The 25783-nt window shown below is 46.6% G+C and overlaps 1 protein-coding gene across 1 annotated transcript; it reads left to right on the plus strand.

Moving 5' to 3' along the window:
* The first annotated feature begins 16141 nt into the window (after positions 1-16141).
* Positions 16142-24507, plus strand: LOC135808491 (legumain-like). The gene is made up of 10 exons (XM_065321690.1): positions 16142-16488; positions 18995-19260; positions 19988-20063; positions 20514-20768; positions 21114-21200; positions 21492-21578; positions 21951-22088; positions 22596-22763; positions 23468-23538; positions 24043-24507. Exons 1-10 carry the CDS (start codon positions 16351-16353, stop codon positions 24077-24079), a joined length of 1323 nt encoding a protein of 440 aa, XP_065177762.1. The 5' UTR covers positions 16142-16350; the 3' UTR covers positions 24080-24507.
* The last annotated feature ends 1276 nt before the right edge of the window (positions 24508-25783 follow it).

The following is a 25783-nucleotide window of genomic DNA, read 5'->3' on the forward strand; positions in this document are numbered from 1 at the left end:
AGTGTGCAACGCCGATCCAGCTCTGCATAGGGTCTTGGTCGAGCGGAATCGGATCTTCTGATGTCATGCGTACACTCCACACCAGCGCAAGGCCGGTCTCGAGGCAGGGCACCATTGTTTTTGATCCAAGAGTACCCGCGACTCCCCGGGTTCCCCTCAGATGTGTACGGTATTATGACGCAAAGATCCGATTCCGCTCGACCAAGACCCTATGCACAGCTGGATCAGGCGTTGCACACTCTGGGGGGTTATCATGGTTATGTACTCTTGATGTATCTGGTCTCTTGGTGTGAGCAATGAGCATGCAAGAGAATGACTATGTACAAGTGTGCGTTGTACTGAATAGGGTACATTTTTTGAATGAGTATAGTCAAATATACGGTTAAAAAAGAGTCCGCAAGATTGCGGTGGCTTATAGGTTATAACCGGTTAACCGACCGTTAGCTTAGCAGTTAACCGTCAGGGGTAAAACCGTGACCGTTTGAGCCCTAGTCTTTTATTGTGCTCCCGGGTTTATGTGCAACACTGATCATTGTGTCGTCATAGCACTGCAATGCACTGGCCAACAGTGCATGACCAGCAGTTGAGACTTGGGTGTCTTTGATTGCACGTATTAGCACTAGATGCAAAACCGATTCCCACCACTCAGATATCCAGGCGAGCTTCTGAAATACATGTACCGAATACGGTATTATGATTATCCCAACTTTCATTCTGCTCCGGGTCTCTAATTTTTCCAGCAGTCCTGACCCTAAGCTTCTGTTGGAGAGTGTGCCTATATTCTCACCCAATACTGTGCAATTTATCATAATTATGCCATGGTAGAGATCGGATGACGCCTGGTCATGGGGTGGTGGCGTCCCACGGAAGCGGACAGGTGGTTCTTGACCAGGGAGTTGTACGACTCCTTGTTATTGACCTGGCCGGTACGCGAACCCGTCGTATTTATATATATTTTTATTAGAGATGGGATATCGTTGGGTATCGTTGGTGGTTATTGTACTTTGAAGAAGCACAGTGCTGCTCAATGAAATCCATTCGCCTCACTGAAGTACGCGCCAGGCGGGGCGCACCCCATGCAAGACTGCGAACACCGGGCTGAGAAATGGTGCAAGGTGCAAACTTGACCTCGCATAACCAGCCAGTGAGACATCTTGTATGTCGAAAGGGAGACAGTGACAATAGGGGAATCTGCGGGTCCTATCCTGGATTTTCCGGAGCAAAAGCTGCACTTTCACTTTTCAACGCTCCAAAATCCACCCAAAAAAGGAGAGGGGGGGGGGGAGGGTTAGGCACCGGCGGATTCTGCTCGAAAAGGTGGCAGATTCTGCTCGAAAAGCAGTGAAATTGGCAGAACCATACAAACCTTATGGCGGGCAATTCCTCGAATTCTGCTCCATTTCTTTATCCACATACCAAACATACATGAAACCAAGAGTACATAACCCCCATAGAGGTTGTGCAGGCAGTTGCACACTCTTGGTGGTTACATGTATGTACTCTTGATGAAACTTACCAGAAAAAGTACCGAATTCTGCCAATTTTCTGCCGGCATACATATAAATACCAAAACAAATAATGACCTTGTTTCCGGTCGGCCGATCGGGCCACTTTTTCCCGAATTCTGAAACTTTTTTTGGTCCCAAATGTATACAAACGGTGGCAATGCCATGTGTGCAAGTGCACTCGACGAGTCGCAACTCAGTCAAATCTCAACCGAATTCCACAATCGAAACACCTACAAGGTTGCAGAGATTCTCAGTTGTCGGCTCGAAAACCTCCGGGGTCGATACGAGCTAGAATAACGGAGCTGGAAGGACTCGAACTGTTTGCTAGATTTCTCAAGATGTACGAAAACAGGAATACACCACAATCATGCTGTACAAGAACAGTGAGTCAGTCAACTAATAATTACTTACTTTGACATTGATCCTTGCCATTGTATTTGTATTTATATCATTATCTCATGGCACATCATGATGACGGCCAATAAAAACTGAGACAAGGGTGAAAGCCAACCACAGCAGTAAAACAGATAAAAGAATACAAATAAGAGGCAAAGAAGGCAACGGAGGAGACAAACCAGCAGGATGTACATGAAACCTATAATTGAGCAGAGATTTTAGCAACAAAATTATCCATCGACGTGCTGGTCTTGGCCTGCGTTGGTAATGTTGCCCAAAACACCCCCCCCCCCCCCATGATAATACATGTACATGTATGTACAATGTACTGTGTAGGTGCTCTTGTCCATCAATACCACGATTGAGGAACCAAAAAAATGTATCCAAAAAAAGTTTCATTCCGGCTTACCGATCCGACATGCCGAGTCTCCTTTTTGAAGGGTTGCCGACCGGAAACAAGCCTATTACAGTACCGGTATTATTATTTTTGGCCTAAAATAATAATGAACAGCCTAGCTAGAAAAATTCAAGTCATACCATAAATTAATGCTGAATGTTCCAGAATGGTCCTTTAGTTTACTCAATAATACCTACATGTATAGCCTCGGGGCCGGGTATGCCTTGAAATACGAAATATTTATACCGAAACAGAAACACAAAATAAGAATAAGCGCAAAGCTCAAAGAACAGAGTCAGAGGCATGTCAGTGAGGAGGGGCATTGTGCTTTGGTGTCAGAGAAGTGCGTGCAAATGTGACTGCGAAACAGGGACTGCGAGGCCGTGGCTCTCAGGTCTGCGGGCAAGGCATTCCAGACAGATGACCGGTATATGCAAGCAGGGAGTAGTTACTAGTACAATACCGGTATTGTACTACTCCCTGTATGCAAGCATTGCTTCATAGGTTGGTCATGCTGTCATCGTAACACAACATACGGTAATACCAAGAGTAGGATATTGGCGTTGGCGGATACCACTGGATACAGGATAACAAGGACTAGCCACAATTTCAAGCAGGGAGTCGTAAAAACCAAAAGGGCACATGCACACACTTCGCTCGTAGATCTACGGACGTACACACGTAGACCAGGTACCCCGGGTCTACGCAAAAGGCCTTTCTTGTACGAGTACTCTGCAGATCAATCTTGCGCATGGCCTAGCCTGGCTAGCTTGACATGAGACAGCAAGTTTTTTTAGTACCGCGTACCGGTACGAGCGTAGATCTACTCATGCTTTTTTCATAATTATTTTGGTCGAACATGAACCATGTCCGGCAACGACCAACACGAGATCTCGAGAGTCGAGGTTTCCTTTTTCGGGTGCTTTGTTTCAACCGGTTGGCGATGATCTTCTCTGGCCGGAAGGGCACTGGATCAAGGAAACACTTTGACTTAGCAAGCAAACCTGGAGCGTCTAGTGTGTATTATTCTCAATCTGTAGGAGTGCGTTTTCAGCTACTGTCGAAAGTACAGAAGTTCGACTGCGCCCTCTGGAGTGCTGTAAAAAAAATTACTAGCAATGTCGGGTGATCTCTCCGATGCGGAGGCCAGGCGCACTTGTGTTGCGTGCCAAAGTGCACCCGCGGATTGTCTCAAGATACTGCACTGCATGCACGTGATGTGCGTTGACTGCGTAAGGGAACACGTTAGCCAGGATGGTACCGTGTCCTGTTTCAAATGCTTGCAAGTTGGCGGCTCAGCTGTTCTTGGAAAACGACTGGAAGACTCCATGGTTGACTGGCCGATGACTGAACGGAAACCCAAGGCCGAACTGGATAACAGCGAAAGTCCAGAAGCGGACGAACGCGCTGAACAGTCCATTATGTGCCAGAAATCGGATTGCGAAGGAGAATTTGAGCCGGCCGTTTCGGTGTGTCTTGACTGCGGAGTGCATATGTGTGCAGATCATGGAAGGCTGCATATGAAGCACAAGGCTTTGACTCGTGGACACCGAGTTATACCCATCTCGTCTGCTGCACCGGCCCAGGAATCAGATACCCGCTCAGAATACAAGTGTCCAGTGCATCCACAGCTGGCCGTGACGTCATACTGCAACAAGTGTGAGATGCTAATGTGTGAGCGCTACTGCGAGCGAATCCACATGAACTGCTCCGAGGAGGTTGAGGGAATTCAGACAGTAGCAGAGAGAAAGCGAGAACACTGGACGGCACAACTAAGTGCCTGCAGCGATACCTGGCGCGAGAAACTCAGCAACACACGGAGCAGCATTGACGCATACACTAAAGATATCAATGATAAAGTGAGGGAGTTATCGGAGAAGATCACTGCCGATTTTGAAGCGTACATCAAGAACATGCAGGAAAGACAGCAAGAAGTGCTAGATGACTTAGACGCTGCCCGTTGGAAAGCACTGCAGCGATTGGAGAAGCAATCAGAGACCGTCGACACAAAGTGTTTTCAGCTGGATAGCTGTGAACATCTAGTGCGTAACCTTGGCAACAGTAGCCTACTAGCAGCAGAGACGATTCTGGACCCATGCATCAACAATATCGTCGATGCAAACCACGAGTCGTCCGGCAAGTCTGATATTCTGCCAGATACAGACTTGACATTACAAGTGCGCTATTCAGAGTTTGCTGGAGATGAAATCGACCATGTTTCCAGCCTAGGCGAGTTGATTTCTACTTCAGGTTTGGCTAGAGCAAAGCCAGTCTTCGTCCGTCCCGCTGTCCACACGTTCAATTGCGATGCTTCGGCGGTCACTGTAACAGCCAAAGGGCATGGGGTCCGATGCCTAGCCGATGAATTGCAGATCGTCTCAACTCTTGGTAGCTACCGTCACGGTGTTGTGCAGTGCTCTATCAACATCAACGCACTCGGCGAAGGACTATTTATAGGAGTGGGCAGGGAGGATTACCGCAAGAGCAAACTAGGCATGCGTGGCACGAAGTTCCTAGGCTGGTCCGGTGACACGGGGAACGCAAATTATTGTGTCGGCAGCAGCAACAAGTTGGGTCAGCCTTGGGCACAAAATGTCACCATAGTGCTTCGCCTGGACGCTGATAGACATACTCTGACAGGAATTCACGGGAGTCGTATTGAAACCATTCCAGTTCCTGCCACTGCTCTGTGCTTTGTTGCACTGATGTTCATGGACAGCGAGATAACATTTCAGGGTGACTCGAGCTTGTGGCTTTGATCTCGATGGAGCCAGTGGCGCAGGCCATGAATGCTGGCGATGTGGCTTCACACGTCTGGCAACAGTTTCCAGGGAAGGCACAAGTGATTGAAGGACCCTGGCATCAATTACAGCTCCCACACTTCGGCGGGCAATATCATGTGACCGCAGTCTTCCGCCGTTGTGTATAAATGGTCATTGAGTATACAGTAGCCAGGTATTGGCATGTATCAGCCACACCTAGGTGAAGAAATTGCCGTGCACCTGAATCTCGACTCTTCCGGTCGACTCCTCTCCTCTGTTACTTGCAAGAGCTCTCTCCAAGTTCCCTGTGGTGATGTCACAACTTCTACTGATTTTCCAATACCTGCAACACTGTGCAGTGTGCACCAACCGGCTATGATTTCCTCCCTATTTCTGGGCAGCTACATTCTTTGGTTACATCAACATGTCATCATGCACAGCCACCTTCATGCATGCACACACACACGCACGCACACACGCACACACGCACGGACACACGCACACACACACACACACACACACACACACACACACACACACACACACACACGCGCGCGTGCACACACACGCCAGTGCATGTACATGTACGTGTCCATGGGACATGGGATGGTGTTGCTATGACATGGAACTACTCCCTCGAATCTTGGTAACAAGAACTAATTGAAGCCAACTTGGTCTTTGTCTGCTCAGATAATTACGGTCAGCGTGAAACTACTAGAACCTTCATTTCACTGGTGACCTATAAAGAATGATATTCGTCTTCATTCCGATGGCCGCTAACAGCCGAACTAACCCAGCCACAGCTTCAGTGCCTAGCAGTGCGGTAAGGAAGAGCCTCAACCGAAGCATGACGTTGCTCAGCAACCTGCAGGATCCGCACAATTTGCTGAGCTGAGTTCCAAGGAAGACCTGGAAAAACATCCTTGGGAACAGACCGCCCCAGTCGACAATGGCCACCATGAGAAAATGGCTTGGCACCGTAGCCACTCATACTGTAGGCAAGAGGCAAAAAATAGAAGCACACGCAGTTGTGGAAGTTATTCTAGCCCCACAGTGCATGTACACACTATATATCCGCAATGCGGTAAATGTATAATAAGATTAAAAAGGCCAATCTCAGTTTTTAGAATACTCGGATCAGAGAGAGAGAAAAGGACCAAAGACAAGTACATACCGCATGTACATGTAGTAGTTCCATGACTTTGTACATACAGTCAACTTCGGTTATAGTTATAACGACACTCGGCGGGGCATCAAAAAGGTGTCCTTATTCGCGAAGTGTCGTTATACCCGAAGTCTCATTAATAACATTATGTATTACAGTTGGATGGGACATTGCTCTGGGCATGGAAATTCTGTCATCCTTGTCTGGATCAGCAGCCACTGCGGTGTTGCTCTCAATGACAAGGCGGATCGCCTTGCGCGGAATGGAACACAGTGTGTACAGGCCCAGGTTCAGCTACCTATCCAAGCTGCCAAGGCTTCAATTCGGTCTGCAACTGCATACCCCCGGCCATTACTCAACACCAGCAAGTTCCGCAGCCCTCCGTCCCGGCATGAGACCACCATCCTCAATCAGCTGCTCACTGGCCATTGCAGCCTGCTGAATAAGTACTTGTTCCAGATTGAGGCGGCACCTTCACCCGACTGCACTCACTGTCCTGGAACAGTTGATGATGCTGCCCACCTCCTGCTAGCTTGCCCTGCCAGACACAGCAGTCGAGCAGGTACACGTCTATGTACCTTCACATCAGTCAGGGAGGCAATTCTCACACAACCATCAGAAGCTATCCAGTTCTTGCAACTGGAGAAACTGATCTAAGTTTCTACTACATGTACACTGTACTCTCACAGTCATTTTCATATTTATTATGACTTGTAGTTACCGAAGAAGAAGAAGAAGAAGAAGAAGAAATTCTGTCGTTATTCGCGAATCGTCGTTATATCCGCAGTCGTTATTAGCGAAGTTGACTGTATAATTATGACTAACAGTCCACCGAGGTAACGAGATACAGTCAGATAGTGCGACAACAAGGCATAAAACTGACAAGGACATTCGCCCACCTGACACCTACAATGTACAGTACACTGTAGTTCCAACACATCTACGAAGCGCAAACCAACAACCTCCCAACTATGGAGTACCTGGTCTTGGAAGGCTCAGGTGCGGAAAGTTCCAATGAGGGAAAAGGATGCTTGCGAAGTAAAACAAAGTTTTTAAAAAATGCGCCACGAAGATGTGCACGAGCTACATGTACATGTACATGTACATGTATGCCCCTCGGCAACAAAGAATGTCGAATGCTACGGGATGATGATGACGAGACTAGTAAGACCATTGGACAAACCGGTCTTTTACTACAACTCGAAAACGCAAGCCGACAGACCACCCAACTTTGGAGGCTCAAAGGTGTGAAGCAATAAATAAAGAGGGGAAGCCAAGTGAACACGAACTGTCACAAACCGAAAGCCAATATGCTACTAAACTCCATGTTGATGTAACGATGATGACTTTATAAATGAGATGCCATGTTTTGCAAAATGAATCAATAAGGATTGTACAAACAAAATTTCCAGCCGAGCAGAAAGGGAACGGAAAAGTGCATTTAGATTCTGAAACATGTTGTGTGGACTTCGACTTATGCCATGGTGTTACAGCTACACTGTACTGTACTGTAACATGATTGCACAGTGTAGTAGCCTAGTGCTAGTAGATACCGGCAGATCATTTCAGCACCTAAAAGAGCTAGCTAAGCAGAGATGTTTCGAACATAAGGCCATGGTTCATGTCCATCTCCGTGGCTTGGGTACATACATGTACATGTACATGTACATTGTACATGTACAGTGTATAGGAAGCACGTTCCAGCTCGGTCAGCACCACTGTTCTCCCAGCCCAGCCCCTGCATGCCGCTATCACAGTATCAGTATCACGGCGCCGGTTAGATATTGATTTTACCTTAAAAAAAGCCTAAATTTAGTATTAATGATGTACCGGTCCTACCGGACCTTGTGGTCCGTCCTGGTCCCATCCTTCCGGCCGTTCTCAGTTCGATAATATATCAGTGACATCCTGTTCTTTTTCTGTCCGCAGTGGCCAATCTAGTTGGTGATTGCTAGACTGTTGCATGTCTGTGCCATGACACGTACATGTACATGTACATGTACTGTAGGTGGTTGCTGTAGCTTTCCGGCCAACTGAAAATCAGATGATGTACAACTACCTTCTTTAGGGGTCGTCCATAATTATCGAACTTTTTTCACGAAACGAAATAATTTCGTTATGGGGTGGGAGGGGGTTGACCAATTTCGTTTCAGAAAACTTCGATACATGTACATGGCCATAGGAGCAGTGACACACTTGCGACTTTTGTTGTATATGCATGTATATGTCACCAATTTTCACGTTCTGAGGGGGAGGGAGGGAGGGGTTGGGTCTAAACTAAAATAATTCGTTTGGTGAAAAAAGTTCGATATTTACGGACGGCCCCTTACTTGTATTAAGTCCGAACAACAATAACATCCGGCGACCGTGCATTTTTTTTATTCTTCGGAAAACACTGAATTGAGACAAATATATGACGCCATGCTAGACTAATGACTATGTGGAAGGTAATACCGCATACCAGTGTAATGAGAGTTCACATAATAATAGCAGCAATTCATCATGTATCGTGTTTCAAGACTGTGTTCGAAACTTCATAGCAGTTTCTCCAACTGCAAGAATCGTGCAATATTGTAGGGAGAGTCGGCTACAGCTTGACTGACGGATGAAGACGACTGAAGAGCTGCAGAGTGGCGGCTTTGTGCTCTTCCTGGGCAGTCGAAAAGGAAGTGCATTGCATCCTCGACGACGCCAGGGCAGAAGACACAGTGAGGCGAGTCTGCAGCTCCAATGCGGTGGAGGTAGCCATTCAGAAGACTACAGTGGCCGGTCATCAGCTGGCTCAGCTTGCAGGACGCTTTCCGTGTCCGAAGGTCACCGAGCTTCTTGGTGTCGAGCAGTGGTGGCGGGTACCGTGTTGCCTTGCGGACTGCAGTCTTGGTGGCTTGCACTGGAAGACGGACGTGACCCTGGGGAACCTGGGTACCAGCCGCAGCCAGGCGATCTACTTTGTCATTGAGGAATAAGCCACAGTGACTGCTAACCCAGACAAGGTGGATGCTGGTAACAAGCTGGCTAATGCTCTTGATAGCCTCAAACACAGGAATCGTATCTGGGCTCATACGGTACGGATCGCCGGCAACAGAATCAGTCAACGAACGACTGTCCGTAACGAGGATGAGGTCTGGCAGCGAGGGTTGATCATCTGTGTTGGTGAGGCCAGCCGTAAGTAGATCTCCTGCCGCAGAGAGACCGGCCACTGCTGCAGTTACCTCGGCGGTGAAGGAAGTTGCTACCACGCCTGCAGGATCGCTTCCACTGAAAGACTGCTGTGAGCTTCATGCAGATGATAACATTCTGGCAACCATTTCTTTGGCAGCAGATTCAAATCATTGTCTGCTTTAGGTGGAAGTTGGAACCTTATCCCGGACTGGTTTTCCTGTTCCATGTGTGTGAAGGGTCTGCGACTCTGCGCGCAGTGCATGGAGCATTTTTCCCCCAAGATGTTACCGCTTTCCCAGGCATCCAGTCATGCTTGTTGTGGTAAGTGAAATCCAGACCCTTAAAAATTTGCAGTGGCAAAGACCCACCACTCAACCAGTTACAGTCAGACTTCGCTTATTTGGTCCTCTTTTATCCAGACCCCTCGCCATCCAGAAGAAAATCGTTGGTACATTCTACATGTAACAGCTAATGGCATACATGTACAATGTACATACATGTACATGTACATGTATAATGTGTGTTCGCGTACCCTCATCGCGATTACAATTCTTACCAAATACATCCACTTTCAACCTCATATCTTATCCCTTTTTGATATCAATATTTCTCGTAGTGAACGCAGACCGAACAAGCTTGTTTTCAACTCTCATGGGAAATTTTCATCTTCCCTTTTCTTACATAAAATCGGCAAATTATGGAATTGCCTTCCACCCAAGATTACCGCTATAGATTCTGTTTCAGAATTTCGGACACAATTTCGCGCTCATTATAAACGGCATATATTTGCCTGCACAAGTCGCTTCACTAGTATATAAATCAATGATCATTTTCACTGTTAGGAGATCCCCCCCCCCCCCGATAGGCTATGCCTTTGGGAAATCCTTTAAATAATAAATATCAATCCGGTTACGGTACCTCGCCTATCCGGATATTTTTGCGGAAAACTCACTCTGGAATAGGGTCCAGCGGATTCTGCCGGCAGAAAAATTGGCAGAATTCGGTACTTTTTCTGGTAAGTTTCATGCATGTTTGGTATATGGATAAAGAAATGGAGCAGAATTCAAGGAATTGCCCGCCATAAGGTTTGTATGGTTCTGCCAATTTTTCTGCTTTTCGAGCAGAATCTGCCACCTTTTCAAACAGAATCCGCCGGTCCCTAGAGTCCATTCAGAAAAAGATGGACTTCTAGCTTTTGGCCATAAATGGGTCAAACGTTGAGTTTTTTAGAATTTTTTTCTGCAATCCCCTATAGAATCCTCTTCCAATTATGTTTCTGAAGTCTATTTCTCCAAAAAGCAAGCCATAGCAAGAATAGGATTTCGGCCAGGTTTTGCCCCAAGAGCGCTGAATTGGGGAAACCCATCAAAATCCAGGCCGTTTGACCTTGCCTGTACATGTGGTAATAACAGTGCGTTGTACGGTTCGAACCCCAGTTCAGTTCCTTTACTTTTTGGACCCTTTTCAAAAAATTTTTTTTTCACGTGACCATACAGGACTCTAGAAGTACGGGCAGAATTAAGTAACACAGTGATACAATAAAAACAAGTACCAGTAGTTACATACATGTACATGGACCATACGAGAAAAAGCAGTGATGACGAGGCATAAACAAGTGTCTAGTGCTGTATGGCAGCTTCCGAGACAGCGAGTCGAGCGGATGACTCAGCCACCTCCGGGTGCGAATACAGCCGTCGTGCACCACGCAGGCAAGCCACGCCTGCACGGAGAAGGGCGAAGCTGAACCTGCAGCGGATCCATGCCATCACTGCAGAGTATGGCTCACCAGATTTGTCGGAGACCATTGCAGCTATTCTCTTGAGGAGAGCGGCAGCAGCTCGACCAGTACCACCAGTTGCAGCGAAAACCACAGGGATGAAGGTTCCACGCTCGACCTCCTTGACGCGCTGTTCGTATCGCCTCCGTTTTTCACGTTCATGACGCTGGTAGCAAGCGGTGATGGAAGAGGATCGATTTGAGGGAGCAAAGGGGTTGAAAACCCGAATATCGAGAAAGACTCTCTCAAACCGACCTCCCCAAACACCACTCGCCGCAACATCAAGTCGAGCCTGGTCTTCTGTGGAGGCAGTCTTGTAGCGGAGCTGCTCACCAGAGAGCGGTTGTAAGTGTGGCTCGATAGCGACACTATTGGCGACACGTTTCAATAGCGAGGCAGTGATGTCCCGCACCTCATTGTGTCGAAGTGACGGGAAACCTCCGGTGCTGCATGTCAGGGCATGGGCTACTGTGAAGCTGGCTCCACAGACACAGGTTGACGGTAAGCGAGAAGGCCGCCAGCCATAGCGCAGTGCCAAACCATCGCGGAACTCGCTTTTGGATAGCACAAATCCATGACGGGATAGCGGACGACAAGTAAGCCAGCTGGAGGCGCCAGGCTCACTTGCCAACTGAATTGTGTGCTGCAAAGTGGGCGATGCGTCGGCAGCGAAGCCACGGATGTCGGTCTTCGCTTTCTGGCGGTGATCTGCACGCTGTGACGCTTTGGCTGAGGCAACGCTGGCAAGAGCTTCCGTCACACTGAAGTCTTTTCAAATTTCAAATTTCACAGCACTGCACTGTGTACGATAAAATCTTGAAAAATCGCCTAATACGGGAGCTCGCCAGAGCCAGGGCCCATCTTTTGTGAATGGACTGTCCCTACTCTGGAACTGGAAGTCTCGATCTCAACCTGCGCGTGCAGGGCAGCCAGGGCTAGCTAGCTGCATGCAGTTCAATAATTATAGCAATAAAAACTGCTTTATGGCAGTTTTCTAAAAAAAGTTATTGTGTTCTAGTCCATGGACCCGTCTAAAAAGTAAGAAATTAATTAACGAAATGTGATAGCCGAAAATTAAAATTTCACACAAAACCTCACAATAATCACAACACTTGAAATGCTGCTTTCAACACTAAACTTGTACTGCACCAACAATTGGCAACATGCATGCATAGGAAAGAGGATCACGAGGAGAAAAGGTCTTCTACGGTACATGTAGCTTTTCGTTCTGTGTGTGATTATTGTGAGGTTTTGTGTGAAATTTTAATTTTCGGCTATCACATTTCGTTAATTTCTTACTTTTTAGACGGGTCCATGGACTAGAACACAATAACTTTTTTTAGAAAACTGCCATAAAGCAGTTTTTATTGCTATAATTTCTTTTGTTTTTTCTGTCACCAATCAATGGAATGCCCTATATCAATATGTAAATGATGGCCTTCACATCATATCAATAGAGAGGTTCTGCTACACGGAACTACGTACAGTGCGTATCGGTTATAGTGTGGTCGTATACAAGAATATACTGCCTACAAGAATGAACACTCATTTTTTCATAATCATAACACCTATTTTATGTGTATATTTATTCTTACAAGCAGTATTATCGCATAGTAGAATATATCGGCCCTAAGAATGGATTTTGTGTAGCAAAATATGCCAGATTAGTGCAAAATGTATCGCCTGTAGTAATAACATCTGTGCTCTGTGCATGCTCAATACAATAATATTCAACACAAAAAGAGAGTTATGTCTAACTGAGCATTGGAGAATCACTTTTTCTGTCCAGTCGGACTCTTTCTTCCGACTTCTCTCGTATCTGCTGCTCCGCAGTCGCCTAGCACGACCGCGAGTCTGATCCGTGTGTATCATGTGTAGACCTACATGATTGTACGTGTCCACATGCCAAACATGTATTATGTCACACGTGCATATGATATGTCACACGTGATTTATCGTGTGTAAGAAATATCGGCAATAAGAATCAAATGTCGTTTTTCAAACACCCACGCTATAACCGATACCTACTGTACCAAACTCCGTGTCAACTGCAGTGAAGTTTGACACGGATTTTTCGTACGTTGCACCGGTTCTGCTGTACGTAGCATGCTCGAAGCATGCACGAACACCCCGCCATATGTACTCTGTACGCTCACTTTTCACACGGAGTCCGGTCCGTGTGAACCGCGCTTCACACGGAAAACGGTATGAAAAAATCCGTATCAAACTAAATCCCGTACCGCGGCGAAGTTTCCATACGTACTTTGGCACGTTATACCGTGTGGCAGAACCTCACTAATACCATATTATACGCATGATGTGCAAGCCTTTTCTTGGAGAAAATGGCACTAGCATAATGCATGTTCTTCGGCGGGGAAACATGCGAGTCGTGGTCTGGTGGTGGTGATACTTTTTTATACGGAGGTCATTCTGTGCATGTTGCTGTAGCAGAATTTCATGACTCTGTCATAAAATTGTCTTGCCTTTCAGATATTTCAGATTTCCCCACCCTCGATCAGATTTATTTGAGAAATGTAGCCAGGTGCGTGTCGCAGATGTTTTTGTTGATTCTGTGTTTATAATGGTTTATAATCATGGCTTATCGTGATAAGGTCATCCTGCATCATATTGCACTGAAATGGTAATCCTGTTGATGCCGATACAACTTTTGGAAGTAGTTCAATGACTTCAAACTGTTAGGCCACGATTTTCTAAAACAACACAGCAAAGGAGGAACAATAAACATGAATTAAAATGTAAACGAATACATTGCTGAGTCCAAAACCTCGTTCCAACAACTACACTGATCCCGAGGATAAAAGGGGCAAGGCTATGGTTGGAGGTACTGAGAGATAAACAAGGCACTCCACAATAATAAAATCTTACACATCTTTTGGTGAGTATGAATGATATCCAGTCGAACCTCTTTAGGACGAACACCAAGGGACCGATGGTATATATTCTGTGAGTTTGTCTTAACCTATTTTATAACCAGAATACAATTATTTCTCCAATAGACATACGAATAGATTTCTTCTACAGCGAAAGATTCTAAGCCACACCGACTCATTGACTCGTCTCGTATGAAACAATTGAGTCACTAGAGAGATTCTGCAAAACGAAAATGCGTACAAACTTTCGCTCTACATCATGAAGTGCGAAACTTGCAGGGAACGCGAAATGAACTGTCGTAGGAAATTTCGTGAGATCGGGTCATGGCGTACGTGCACTTGGCCCGCGCAAACTACGAAAATGTGCAGAACGCAAAGTTCGTGCAAAAATTCGCACACACTTTTTCAAGGACTGTCGCGAAACTTCGTTCGAATTTTCGTTTTGTAGAACCTCTCTACTGAACCTTTCTTTAGCAACATGACGGCAACTGAAACAGCAACAGAGAAAGTACGATACATGTACTCCACATTCTTACAGGTACTACAAACAGATTGCAGATCGTAATTCTTGCTTTGGCGGCACGGAACTTTATTTGTGGCAGTGCAATCCCGGCGCTAGTCACAAATCAAACAGCCCAGACTCGAGTAAACAAATCCAATCATACAAGTACGAGATTTTCACGAGACTGCACCCATTGGATTGTTTCGTATGAAACAAACAAGTTACTGAACCTCTCCACAATAGAGATTTCCCCTGATATGCGAATTTATTTTGCAAACTCGGTCAATTGGTACTTGAAACTTTCCCTCCAGATTGGCAACTGCCAACGATAGTATGCCACTGACCAGTACCTTACTTGTAACGTGTCAATGTACAATGAATATGAGTATTTCGACAACACATCTAACATAAGCCTTACCGTCAAGAAGGTGAACTCGCGTTCTTCGCACACTGTAGACAAAGGCAAAGAGATAAAAATGGATCTAAATCCGAATAAAATCAACACACGTTTCCGTAAATGAAAGGGTGAACATAAGCAAATGAATCGAAGGAAACCGGTCAACTCAGTTACTTAGAGATCATCTGTCATCGAGTATTCCGTAAAAGGACGCCTCGCAGCTCGGCAGCAGAAAAGTAAAATTTAGAAAAGAGATCCTGTCAACTTTTCCATTATTTATTGCATTCCGCTCCAAAATCAGCACACTTTTCCTGAATGAAAGAGTCAACACAAGCAAATGAATCAAAGGCAACTGGTCAACTCACCTGTCATTGAGTAATATTCCGCGAAAGGAGGTCTCAGCAGCGCCGAAACGAAATAAGCCAGGAGAATTTTCCGAACCAGCTCATCCAAGAAGCAGTTCCAAAGAAGGAAGTAGTTCCTCGCGCATGCACATCCGAACACGGATCTGCGGACTAGACTGCATGCACTGAACACAATGTCTGCCGTGCACGTGCACAGCACACGGCTACCACGCGTTGGTAGATCTAATACCGAGCACCTTACGTAGAGACTTACGTAGCCTAAGTGAAATACCGAGCACCTTACGTAGAAACTTACGTAGCATAGCGATGTCGTTTTTTCTGCCATGTGAACACAATAATAGAAAAGCTGACAGGATCGCTTTTCTAAATTATGCATCAGGTCAGTCACATGATCCAGTCATGCACGCGTGACTTTCTTTGTCAAAAACTAGATCTATGTCAGTATGAGTATGTGCCTATGAGTATGAGTAGATCTACTCAGTATGAGTATGAGCAAGAGTCCATGGGTTATGGACTCTTGGTATGAGTCTATCTATGCGGCATGATTATTTCAGGCAGTTGCATACACTCGATCGCTGCAGCATGACCACTGCCACTGGCACTGATGACTGACAGACTAGACTGTACTGATGTAGTAGCGTTTGGCAGCTTGCACAAGTCACAAGAAGACTGACTGAAGTCGTGTGACTCTACTCACCCGGACCCCGACACTGCGCGTGACTCTGACACAGTGACAGTCAGTACAGTACAAACTACGCTACTACTAGTACTACTATACTACTGTACTACAAAAGAAGGTACGGGTACGGGTACGGACGACTGACTAGTCAGCGAAAAGAACCGACGAGAACGGCATGCACTTCAATCCTCTCTGGCTCTACATTGTAGCTGCTCATGCTTGGCTGAGGTGAAGGAAGACAAATATTATATCCCAGCATTCAAATAGCCTGCTTCACTATCGCGTCCTGGACCGAGCAATCCACAACACCTCTTGAACGGCAGTCAGTAGAGGTAGTTTTGAACCCACCATGAGGTACTTTGCACTCCTGTCCCTTTTCTCCCTAGCTGCATTGGTAGCAGGGTCTCCAGTTGAACCTGATGCGGAGGGCAAACACTGGGCCGTGCTGGTTGCTGGCTCGGCAGGTTACTACAACTACAGACACCAGGTGAGTACTCGTATGACTAAAAATTTAATAGTAAAATTAATACAACAACTTACTGTACTGTACTGTAGCAATTTTGTTCACACGTGAGGAAAGTGTGGGTGTCTGGTTCTTGACTGATCCCATCTTGATAATAGGGACCTTTCGCATTTGCTACGAAACGAATGCGAAACGAAAGTTTGATTCGGCTCGTAATCGTTTCGTTGAAAACAGATTTCAGGTTTCGCAAGTCGTCATGCAAATGTGCATGGCAACTACGAATACGGCCGCGGGCGCCGGTAGCTTGGCGTACGGGTTTTTACACGCACACGTGCATGGATCATATAATATTATAATAATAGATCATGGAATCAAGGGAAAAATGTGTACCTTGCAAAACATGTGTACAAAATAAAATAAATGTGTACCTGACGGATTCGGAGCGTGCCACGAATGAAGAGGCTTCCATTCGTGAAAACGAGTTCTCCGCAGGGACTCTGACGAATCCTCGAACCCAGGTGACGAATCAGCATTCGTTTCGTATCCGTACGCGGGGTGCGAAAGGTCCCTAATGTACTGTATGGTCCGGATACACTCCAAGGGAGCCGCTATCACACTCCTAGCATCAGGGGTTTAGCCTTGACCAGAGAGTCATTGCATGTACTGAAGTAGGTTGGGAGACGAGGCAGCCTGACGACACGAAATCATAGTACAGTACGTATCGCCTATATGGTTGGCGGTTATTATTATAGCGGCTATAGTGATCAACTTCTCAAACTCATTTTCATTTGCCATAACTAAGTATACTGTAAAGCGTGAAATTTTCGCGGCGTTTTTAGTTCGCATTTTCAGAATCCGGACAGGTTTGCGAGGTTTTAATTTTGCGATTGCAGAATGGCATTCTTGCTAAACCTGTGGCATTCTTGCTAAATCTTTCATGGATCTCCTTTTCGCGCTGTCTAAATTTCGCGATTTCCACGCGGTCGCGGATTTCGCAGAAATTAGACCATCGCAATAATTTCACGATTTACAGTACACAGTTACCGCATATACTCTAGTAGTAATAATCGTCTATTGTAATCATTTTATCGCCTGTAGTGATCAAATTCCATTTTCAAAAGACCTCTACTACATTATTTTTGCCGGTGTCAGAGGCGGACAGGAAGTTACTTCTTTGTGAAAAATTAGCCCAGTGTTGTTTTGTGAGTTCTACTTGTAATAGTTGTCCAAAATGCCTCCATTGTGAGGATATGCTGACGTTGTGTGCCAGGGGCCTTGGCTGCACAGGCATGATACTGATAATAGGGTGCATTTCTCACAGTAGGAGTACACAGGACGTACGCTGCAACCAACTATGCAGTGTGTATGTGTACGGCGCGCTGAGTCTTTTGATACCCCACTCGCATACAGTACATGCAGTATCGGTCATAGTAATATAATTATCGCTTTTAATATAGTGATAAAATGCTCAAAATCAAACACCAACGCTGTAGGCGATACTGACTGTACAATGCTGTTGTGGACATTGAAATCTGGTGGAATGACCGGGGCCAGTACCCTTTACATGACTGTACTGCATTAGTGATTACACACGCTGTGGTTCACGTACGCACTGCGGAAATGGACCAGCAGTGCTCATATAATTATTATTACGGCTGCTAAGGCTGCGCCCAGTGGCCGCTTGACTTCTCAATGGATTTCAATGTCCGCAACAGAACCTAAAATGATTTACTTTTCAACTCCCCCCCCCAGTCTCAAAGTTCTACATGTATGTCAGCCGTAGTTTATGTAATTCTTGATTGCGATCGGGGCCTTGACCTGCTCATCCCAAGTGCGGCCCAGACGAGAAAGGCCACAAGCCAGCATGTGTAAAGCGGCCCTGCCCCAAGGGAGACTGTATCGGGCAATCTGAGGTCAAACCCCCCACGATTTAGTGCTGCAGTCGTTTCCTTGTAGGCTGTATGCTACGACTCCTTCGCCCAAACAAAGGGGAGGGGGGGGGTACATCGAAAATATTAATATTTTGCCAGAAAATCGAAAATCAGTCCCGGACCCCAGGTGCACATACCCTCTCGGCAGGGTCCCTGGTGTGGGGTGCATACACCCTATCAACTGTGTCCCTGACCCCAAATCCAACTACCCTCTCAGTAGAGCTCTAACCTCCGGTCCACACACCCTCTCAACCGGGTCCCAAACCCTAGGTTTTGTGCGTCTTATCCGAGTCCATACTAAGTGGTTATCACAGCACATGTACTGGTGACGGCAGTACACGGTGGCATGTAGCAACAATCACGTCTCAGTGTGTGCTACTGGCGTGTATTACACGGCTCAGTGTCTCATAGTGTTCAGGCAAACAGTGGCATCCACTATTCGAGTGCGGTATTCTCTCGAAGTAGTATACAAGCTGTGTAGTGTGTACACAGTACAGGCTTTGCAGTGATTGCGTGTGTGTAGTGTGTTCCCGGCTACATAGTGTTTACAGCCTACAGTACACGGTTTCCGACTCTGTGTTTTACTTCTTGCTGCCTAGGCCGATGTGTGCCACGCATATCAGATCCTTCACAAGCATGGCATCCCGGACGAGCGCATCATCGTCTTCATGATGGACGACATCGCGGAGAGCAACGAGAACCCCACCAAGGGCATCCTCATCAACAAGCTGAACGGCACGGATGTATATCACGGCGTTGTGAAGGACTACACCGGTGAGCAGGTCACGCCAGAGAACTTCCTCAATGTCATCACCGGCAACAAGGAGGCAATGGCTGGCAAGGGCTCTGGAAAGGTCCTGGAAAGGTGAGCTGAGTTGAAATTGAACTTGGGCGCTGCAGAAAATTTCACTTGTTAGGACAGCTTACGTGACTGAAAAACTATCTGGGACTGGGTTAGCGCCATGGAACATATTATGTATAAAATCACCTTGCACACACAGACACACACGTATGCACACACATGCACATACGCGCACCCCCCCCCCCCCCCCCCCACACACAAACACATCTCTCTCTCTCTCTCTGTCGCTCTCTCTCTCTCTCGCTCTCTCTCTCTCGCTCTCTCTCTCTCTCTCTCTCTCTCTCTCTCTCTCTCTCTCTCTCTCTCTCTCTCTCTCTCTCTCTCTCTCTCTCTACCTCGATATCTATCTACACGGTACATTAGTGGAAATAGCTACGTTGCGAAATTGCTCCTTCAATCACCCGTAAGCAATTGCATTGTCGAGCTCAGAATTCCCGTGTCACTCTTCAATTTGCCAATGTCGTCGGTTATGGACATTTCAGCGATAAGTGGAAAACAACCTGGAGCAACTACTTGACAACAAATACGGACTCGTGCTGTGAGGAGGAATGGCATGCATGCAGGCGTTATCTAGACAATGGAGCCAGTTTCCACAAATCTGATGTTTTGAACCGTATGGAGCTTACTCACCACCCATAAACGTTAACGGCGTGAACAGCATCGTATAATCCCTGGTCGTCTCCTACTGAGTGATACCCTTTGCTGTATGTGCTTTTCTGTGCTTTCCCAGCGGTCCCAATGACCATGTGTTCATCAACTTTGTAGATCATGGTGCACCAGGCTTTGTCGCCTTTCCTCGTGGCACTGTGAGTAGAACAGCATTGCTATCATTTTAATCCAGAGGTCGTGAAGAATGCTATGGTTTCAACTCTAGAAAGTCTATCATTGCACACGTACTTAGGCTCCACATACTTAGATATTGGTGACAGCCAGAAGCAGCAGAACCTGAAAGAGAGAGAGAGAGAGAGAGAGAGAGAGAGAGAGAGAGAGAGAGAGAGAGAGAGAGAGAGAGAGAGAGAGAGAGAGAGAGAGAGAGAGAGAGAGAGAGAGAGAGAGAGAGAGAAGCTGTGCGTGCATACCATGTGTATATTCATATCATCTAGGTGCTACTATTGTACAAGTATCAGCTTAGTTCCCTAACCCTCGACGTTGCGTCGATCGGATTTGGTACTCCACCGGTAACTGATTATAACCTGCTTGTGCTGGAGTACTCCTACATTCAGGTGATCTGTTATGCTTTTCTCCTTCTGTTACAGCTTAGTGCCAAGGAGCTGAACAGCGCTCTTGAGAAAATGCACACAAAGAAGATGTACAAGCAGCTTGTTTTCTACATGGAGGCGTGCGAGTCTGGATCAATGTTCGAAGGCGACCTTCTGCCTAAGAACAGGGACATCTTTGCCACCACGGCCGCCAATGCACACGAGTCGTCATACGCTTGCTACTACGACAAGCTGCGCCGCACCTTCCTGGGCGATGTCTACAGCGTCAAGTGGATGGAGGACACTGATAAGGTGTGTGTGTGTGTGTGTGTGTGTGTGTGTGTGTGTGTGTGTGTGTGTGTGTGCGCGCGCGCGCGTTGGCGTGAAGTTGTCCCGCTCTCTGCCTTGTTGATGCTTAGCCATGGCCAAGGCTACTAGTATAATTATTATAATATTGGCTGGGAGGCTGACACGAAAGTGCACGTTTGTAGTCCGTGTGCGTGTAGCAACCGGTATGCTGTTTTCATATTTCTGTGGGTTGACATCCTGATTTGTGTGTGTGTGTGTGTATGTGCGTGTATGTGTGTGTGTGTGTGTGTGCTTGCATGTGCGTGTGTGTGTGCCTGCATACATGTGGACTCGCGCAATTCTGCACAGGTTGGAACGACTGAAGACCTCCAGACACAATTCTTGTCAGTGAAGGAGGAGACCAAGAGCAGCCATGTCATGGAGTTTGGAGACATGGTAAGAGTCCATAGGATCATAAGTACCTCATGTACACCATTGTTTGTGGGTGTGTACTTGAGTCTGGTTCGGGCAGCTGTTCTGCAGCGGTCCCTGTCTCTTGTCGCTGATAGCAGCTGGTTTAATATTCTTGCGGGAACGTAGGCTAACCAATTTGTGTGTTGTGTGTGTGTGTGTGTGTGTGTGTGTGTGTGAGTGTGCGCGTGTGTACACGCGCACGTGAGTGTGTATGTGTGCATGTGTGCTTGTTCGTGTTCCTGTTCATGCGTGCATATGTGGGTGCTCGTGCAGAAATTCAACACGGAGCAGATTCAGGAGTTCTTGGGCGGTGTTCAGGGCAGTGCCATTGACAAGCAACTGAGGCGTATCACTGCACCGGTAAGTGCCATGCAGGGAGATGAACAGATGGGTGTTTGTTTCAAGCCTGAATGGGGTGGTGCCATGATTCTAATCTTACATCAACCGCCACACCAACACTGCACTCTCTCGCTACGGTTGTGGTGTGGTGGTAGATGTAAACTAATCTGTACAAGGCCGAATAGTGCTGCTAGCCTTTCTTGGGTAGTGCCATAGTAATGCTTTTTGTTGTACTGAAGTATCATAAACAGCAGTGAGGAAGTGATACAATTTACATGTGAATGAAGATATGCGGACATGAGACGCAACAAAGGCATCATGAATATTTCCAAGGGTGGTTAGGGTGATAGGCTAACCGTGCGGTTTTTCTTTGTACTGGCATTCTACGTGCAGGCTGCCATCAAGGACTACTGTGCCGACAAGGTGGCCTCGCCCAATGTTCCCCTGGCCATCCTCTATAACCGCTTGATGGACGCCACCACTGAGCAGGAGAAGACCGAGCTGCGCATCGCACTCTCGGACGAGCTTAGTGTGAGTTCATCCCCCGCTCCTCTACGTGCGCGCGCGCACACACACACACGCACTCACCTTTGACAATGAATGCATTGTGATGGCCAAAGGTGAGAATGGAAGTGCAAGAAACATGTGTGAAGAAAAGATAGGCTTTTGAAATGTTCTACATGTTAGTATGCCGGGAACTGTTATTATTCTGGTAAACTGACAGCCATGAAATTCCAATGGAATAAAAAAGCAGTTAGTTGTAGAACGTCAGTACCGTGGTCAATGTCCTGTTATGTTATCACGTGAGCTGATTGCCAAGTAACTGGTGGTGTTAGTGGACATTATAGCGTAACTTGTAGTTCCTTGGTCCTCATTTTTTTTGCTAGGAATAACGGACTGTGTAAATCTCAACTCGTGACTCTGCATGTAGTCATGGTACCAGGGTAGAGCTAAGGCTGTACGTGCAGCTGACATCTGACATCTGTGCAATTGCATGGACCTCTTCTCTGCTGTTCTTCTACCTCTTTGGGGCTCTAGCTTCGCAATCAAATCGCCGATGTCACAGCGAAGATCGTCGAGGGGGCCAACAACTCTGACCAGGACATGACCAGCGAGATCTTAAGCACTAAGACGCAGCCACGTGACTTTGACTGCGCCGAGGCTGCTGTGCATGCCTATAGCAGCAGCTGCTTTGATGTCTCACAGGTAAGCACAGGAGCATGATCACCATCACAAGCAGCAGGAGCCTGGACAACCCTGCTCCAGGCCAGACATATTATAGGAATGCACTGCAGACATGCTCTGTGGTGGTTGGCATTGTTGCAATGAAAGCCGCAGTAACTACGGAACTTACATGCCGCTTCAACTAACTTGTGTCTAAGGCTCCTCTTCACGGGCCGAGCACTTTCGCAAGACAACAGGACCTTTGCTCTGGACATGCACTGTCCTCAGAGATTGTGAATCTGTAACCGATGACGACCGTTGTCATAGTCCTACTGTAGGTCAACAAGTATTCGGCGCGTATTTATTTTCGGTTATTAGAGATGTTAATATGCACGTTATTTCCGACGTGACGCGCAATTTCACATCAAATCTGGCATAAAACTCCTAATTTCGACGTGAGCTGCAGGTCACTCGCGTTGTTTTTCGACACGCGAACCAGATGACGCGAGCTGAACTTTCGCGTCGCGTCAGAAATAACGTGAATCTTAACCTATTTTCGTCTTGGGGCGGCCGAATTTGTAGACTCACAGTATACCAGGTATACTGTGTGTTCATGCATGCTCCGTGGGCATGGCAACGCTCTGCAGCCAGTACTGAGCTGTCATGTGTGCCAGCTATTTCCTGAGACATGCGTTCATGTTTGCACTGTTTGCTGCTCTGCCCGTGTCGGTGCTCGCCGCGCGCAGGTTGACTTTGCGTTCCGTCAGGTCTATGCCCTCGTCAACATGTGCGAGAATGAGAACTTCTCCAAGACCTCGTAAGTCCTTTTTTCATTCTTTTGGTCTTTGCAACGTGTATACCTACTAGATAGATGACGCGAGTGAGTACAACTTGGTATGTGCATATCATAGTAGTTACTACTCTATGGTGGGTACATGTTTGGATTATTAGAATGTCCGGATAATTGAAAGGTTCTCGTCGGCAATTTGGGGTTCGAAATTATCAGCATTCCGTGCCAGGACTGCCGGAAGCAGTTTTCAATTGGTCTGGTTGTGCCTTAGTCTTTCATACTGTGTGTATCATATGGGCGGGTACATACCCTCCTCAGCAATAAACATGCGTTGGTAGCCACACAGTTGGTTCGGTGATAACCTGACCAACCGGACCGTTTCCGGCGGGCCTGTGTGCCATGTGGTGTGGAAGACCAACCGAGTGTTCATCTACTGATTTGCTGACCTCGTGCATTATAATAATTATTGTGGCTATTACTTGCACTAACTTTGCTTTGATGCCATTCTTTGTTTGTGCGCTATCTATGCAGAATCCTCTCCGCTATTGGCAGCGTTTGCAAATCATGAGAAGCCGGTGGCTATGGTCAATTAAATTAACTTGGCGCCTTTTCCAAGATCAGTTTTTTGAGCTTACTCGTTCGCACGGATACAGAAGTCTGCCTTATTGGCTCTCACACGGAGCAAAGGATAATTTATCCTTTTTTTCAATTCTTTCACACACACTCCACTTGTATTCAGTAACCTGTCACAATATTGGCCACGGCTGGGTGTGATGCGCACCGGCGGCCAATCTGTGACAAGTTGCCCACTGCCATGACTTTGTAATGTTCAGTGGTCTGTCCTGCTTGTCTATTTCATGATTCCTGCTCAACTTCCTCCACCTTTTATTATCTACACATTGATTGTATTACATGTATACATTTTTAATATTGTGTTCATAAAAACAACAACATTGCGTCATTGGTCAAGGTCAAACTACGCCCTTTCTAAGCTCACTGAAACTCCCTCAGTGACATCAGCCGGGCGTGATGAGCTGCTAGCTACTGATGCCCGTGACGGGAAACTAATTACTTGGCCATTTCCCTGGTTACCGTCAAGTGTCACTCAAGAACCTTGTATGGCCCGGAATCGAGCACACTCTCCAGGTCATGGTCCCTGCATGGTGAGTGTTGCCCGAGAAGTAGCGAGAACCCAGGCTATATTGTAGCGTGAAGGAGGCGTTCAAGCCGTCAAGGTTCAAGCCGTCAAGGTTCAAAAGCCATCATGTTCGGCAAAAAAACTCCTTGATTGGATTTGAGGTCAAAGGCCAAAAGGTTCACTCCCTGCTTATGACCTCCAATAAGCGTGACCAGCTTAATTAAGGTTCCTCGGTGACTGGATGATGAAACTCCAATCATTTCAAGTTTTTTGTGATTTGCATCAGGGTGTTGACTTGTGTCAGTTTCTCAGGGGTAGATCTACGCGGTTTGGGCATGACAGGCACTCCAAATCTACAGATGTGTACGACTCTTATTTTACCTCTCAGTAGATCAGATGTGTAGATCTACGACTCTTACCTCTCGGCAGTAGATCAGATGTGTACGACTCTTACCTCTCACTCTCAGTAGATCGTCAACACATACTCTCTATGGAGTCAAGGATTATCATTCCAAAAAAAATAATGATGATTTTCTTTGATGCTGCACGAAACTGATAATACTGAAATATACAAGGACCTACCACACCTCGTACACCGACGACAGTGACCGGGAACAAGCTAAGAAGAGAGAGAGCCACTGTTTGAAGGGAATCAGCACCGTACCGGCATCCCGCCAAGTTACAATTGAAGTCCTCTTTCTACTTGTTAAACACCACAGGACCATCAGATACTGCACAGCGGGGGCGGGGCATATTGGGTGGAAGTGGGCGCGGGGCACTGCAGTAACTCCTCCGAGCAAGGGTCTGGGATTCATCGTTACTCATATGCGCCGCTAATAAGGAGAAAGCAACATGTGCATCCAATAAGAAAGCACCTGCGAAAAACGATCATGGAGAGAAGTGGAGATTGGGATAGGGCAGAACAATAGTAAAAACACCGTGGAAAGATGAAGATGGAGAGAACTGATAATTGCACAAGCCGGTTATTATTATTATTATTATTATTATTATTATTATTATTATTATCAAATTTTTGATAGGGCAATCCCCACAGGCCTAAGGCCTTCTTACAGGGTGCGAGGACTGGGAGACACAAGTTGAACGAAGGGGATCAGCGGGGATCAGAGAGGGGTA

This window comes from Sycon ciliatum, chromosome 2, assembly GCF_964019385.1.
Source record: "Sycon ciliatum chromosome 2, ocSycCili1.1, whole genome shotgun sequence".
Taxonomy (NCBI): Eukaryota; Metazoa; Porifera; class Calcarea; order Leucosolenida; family Sycettidae; genus Sycon; species Sycon ciliatum.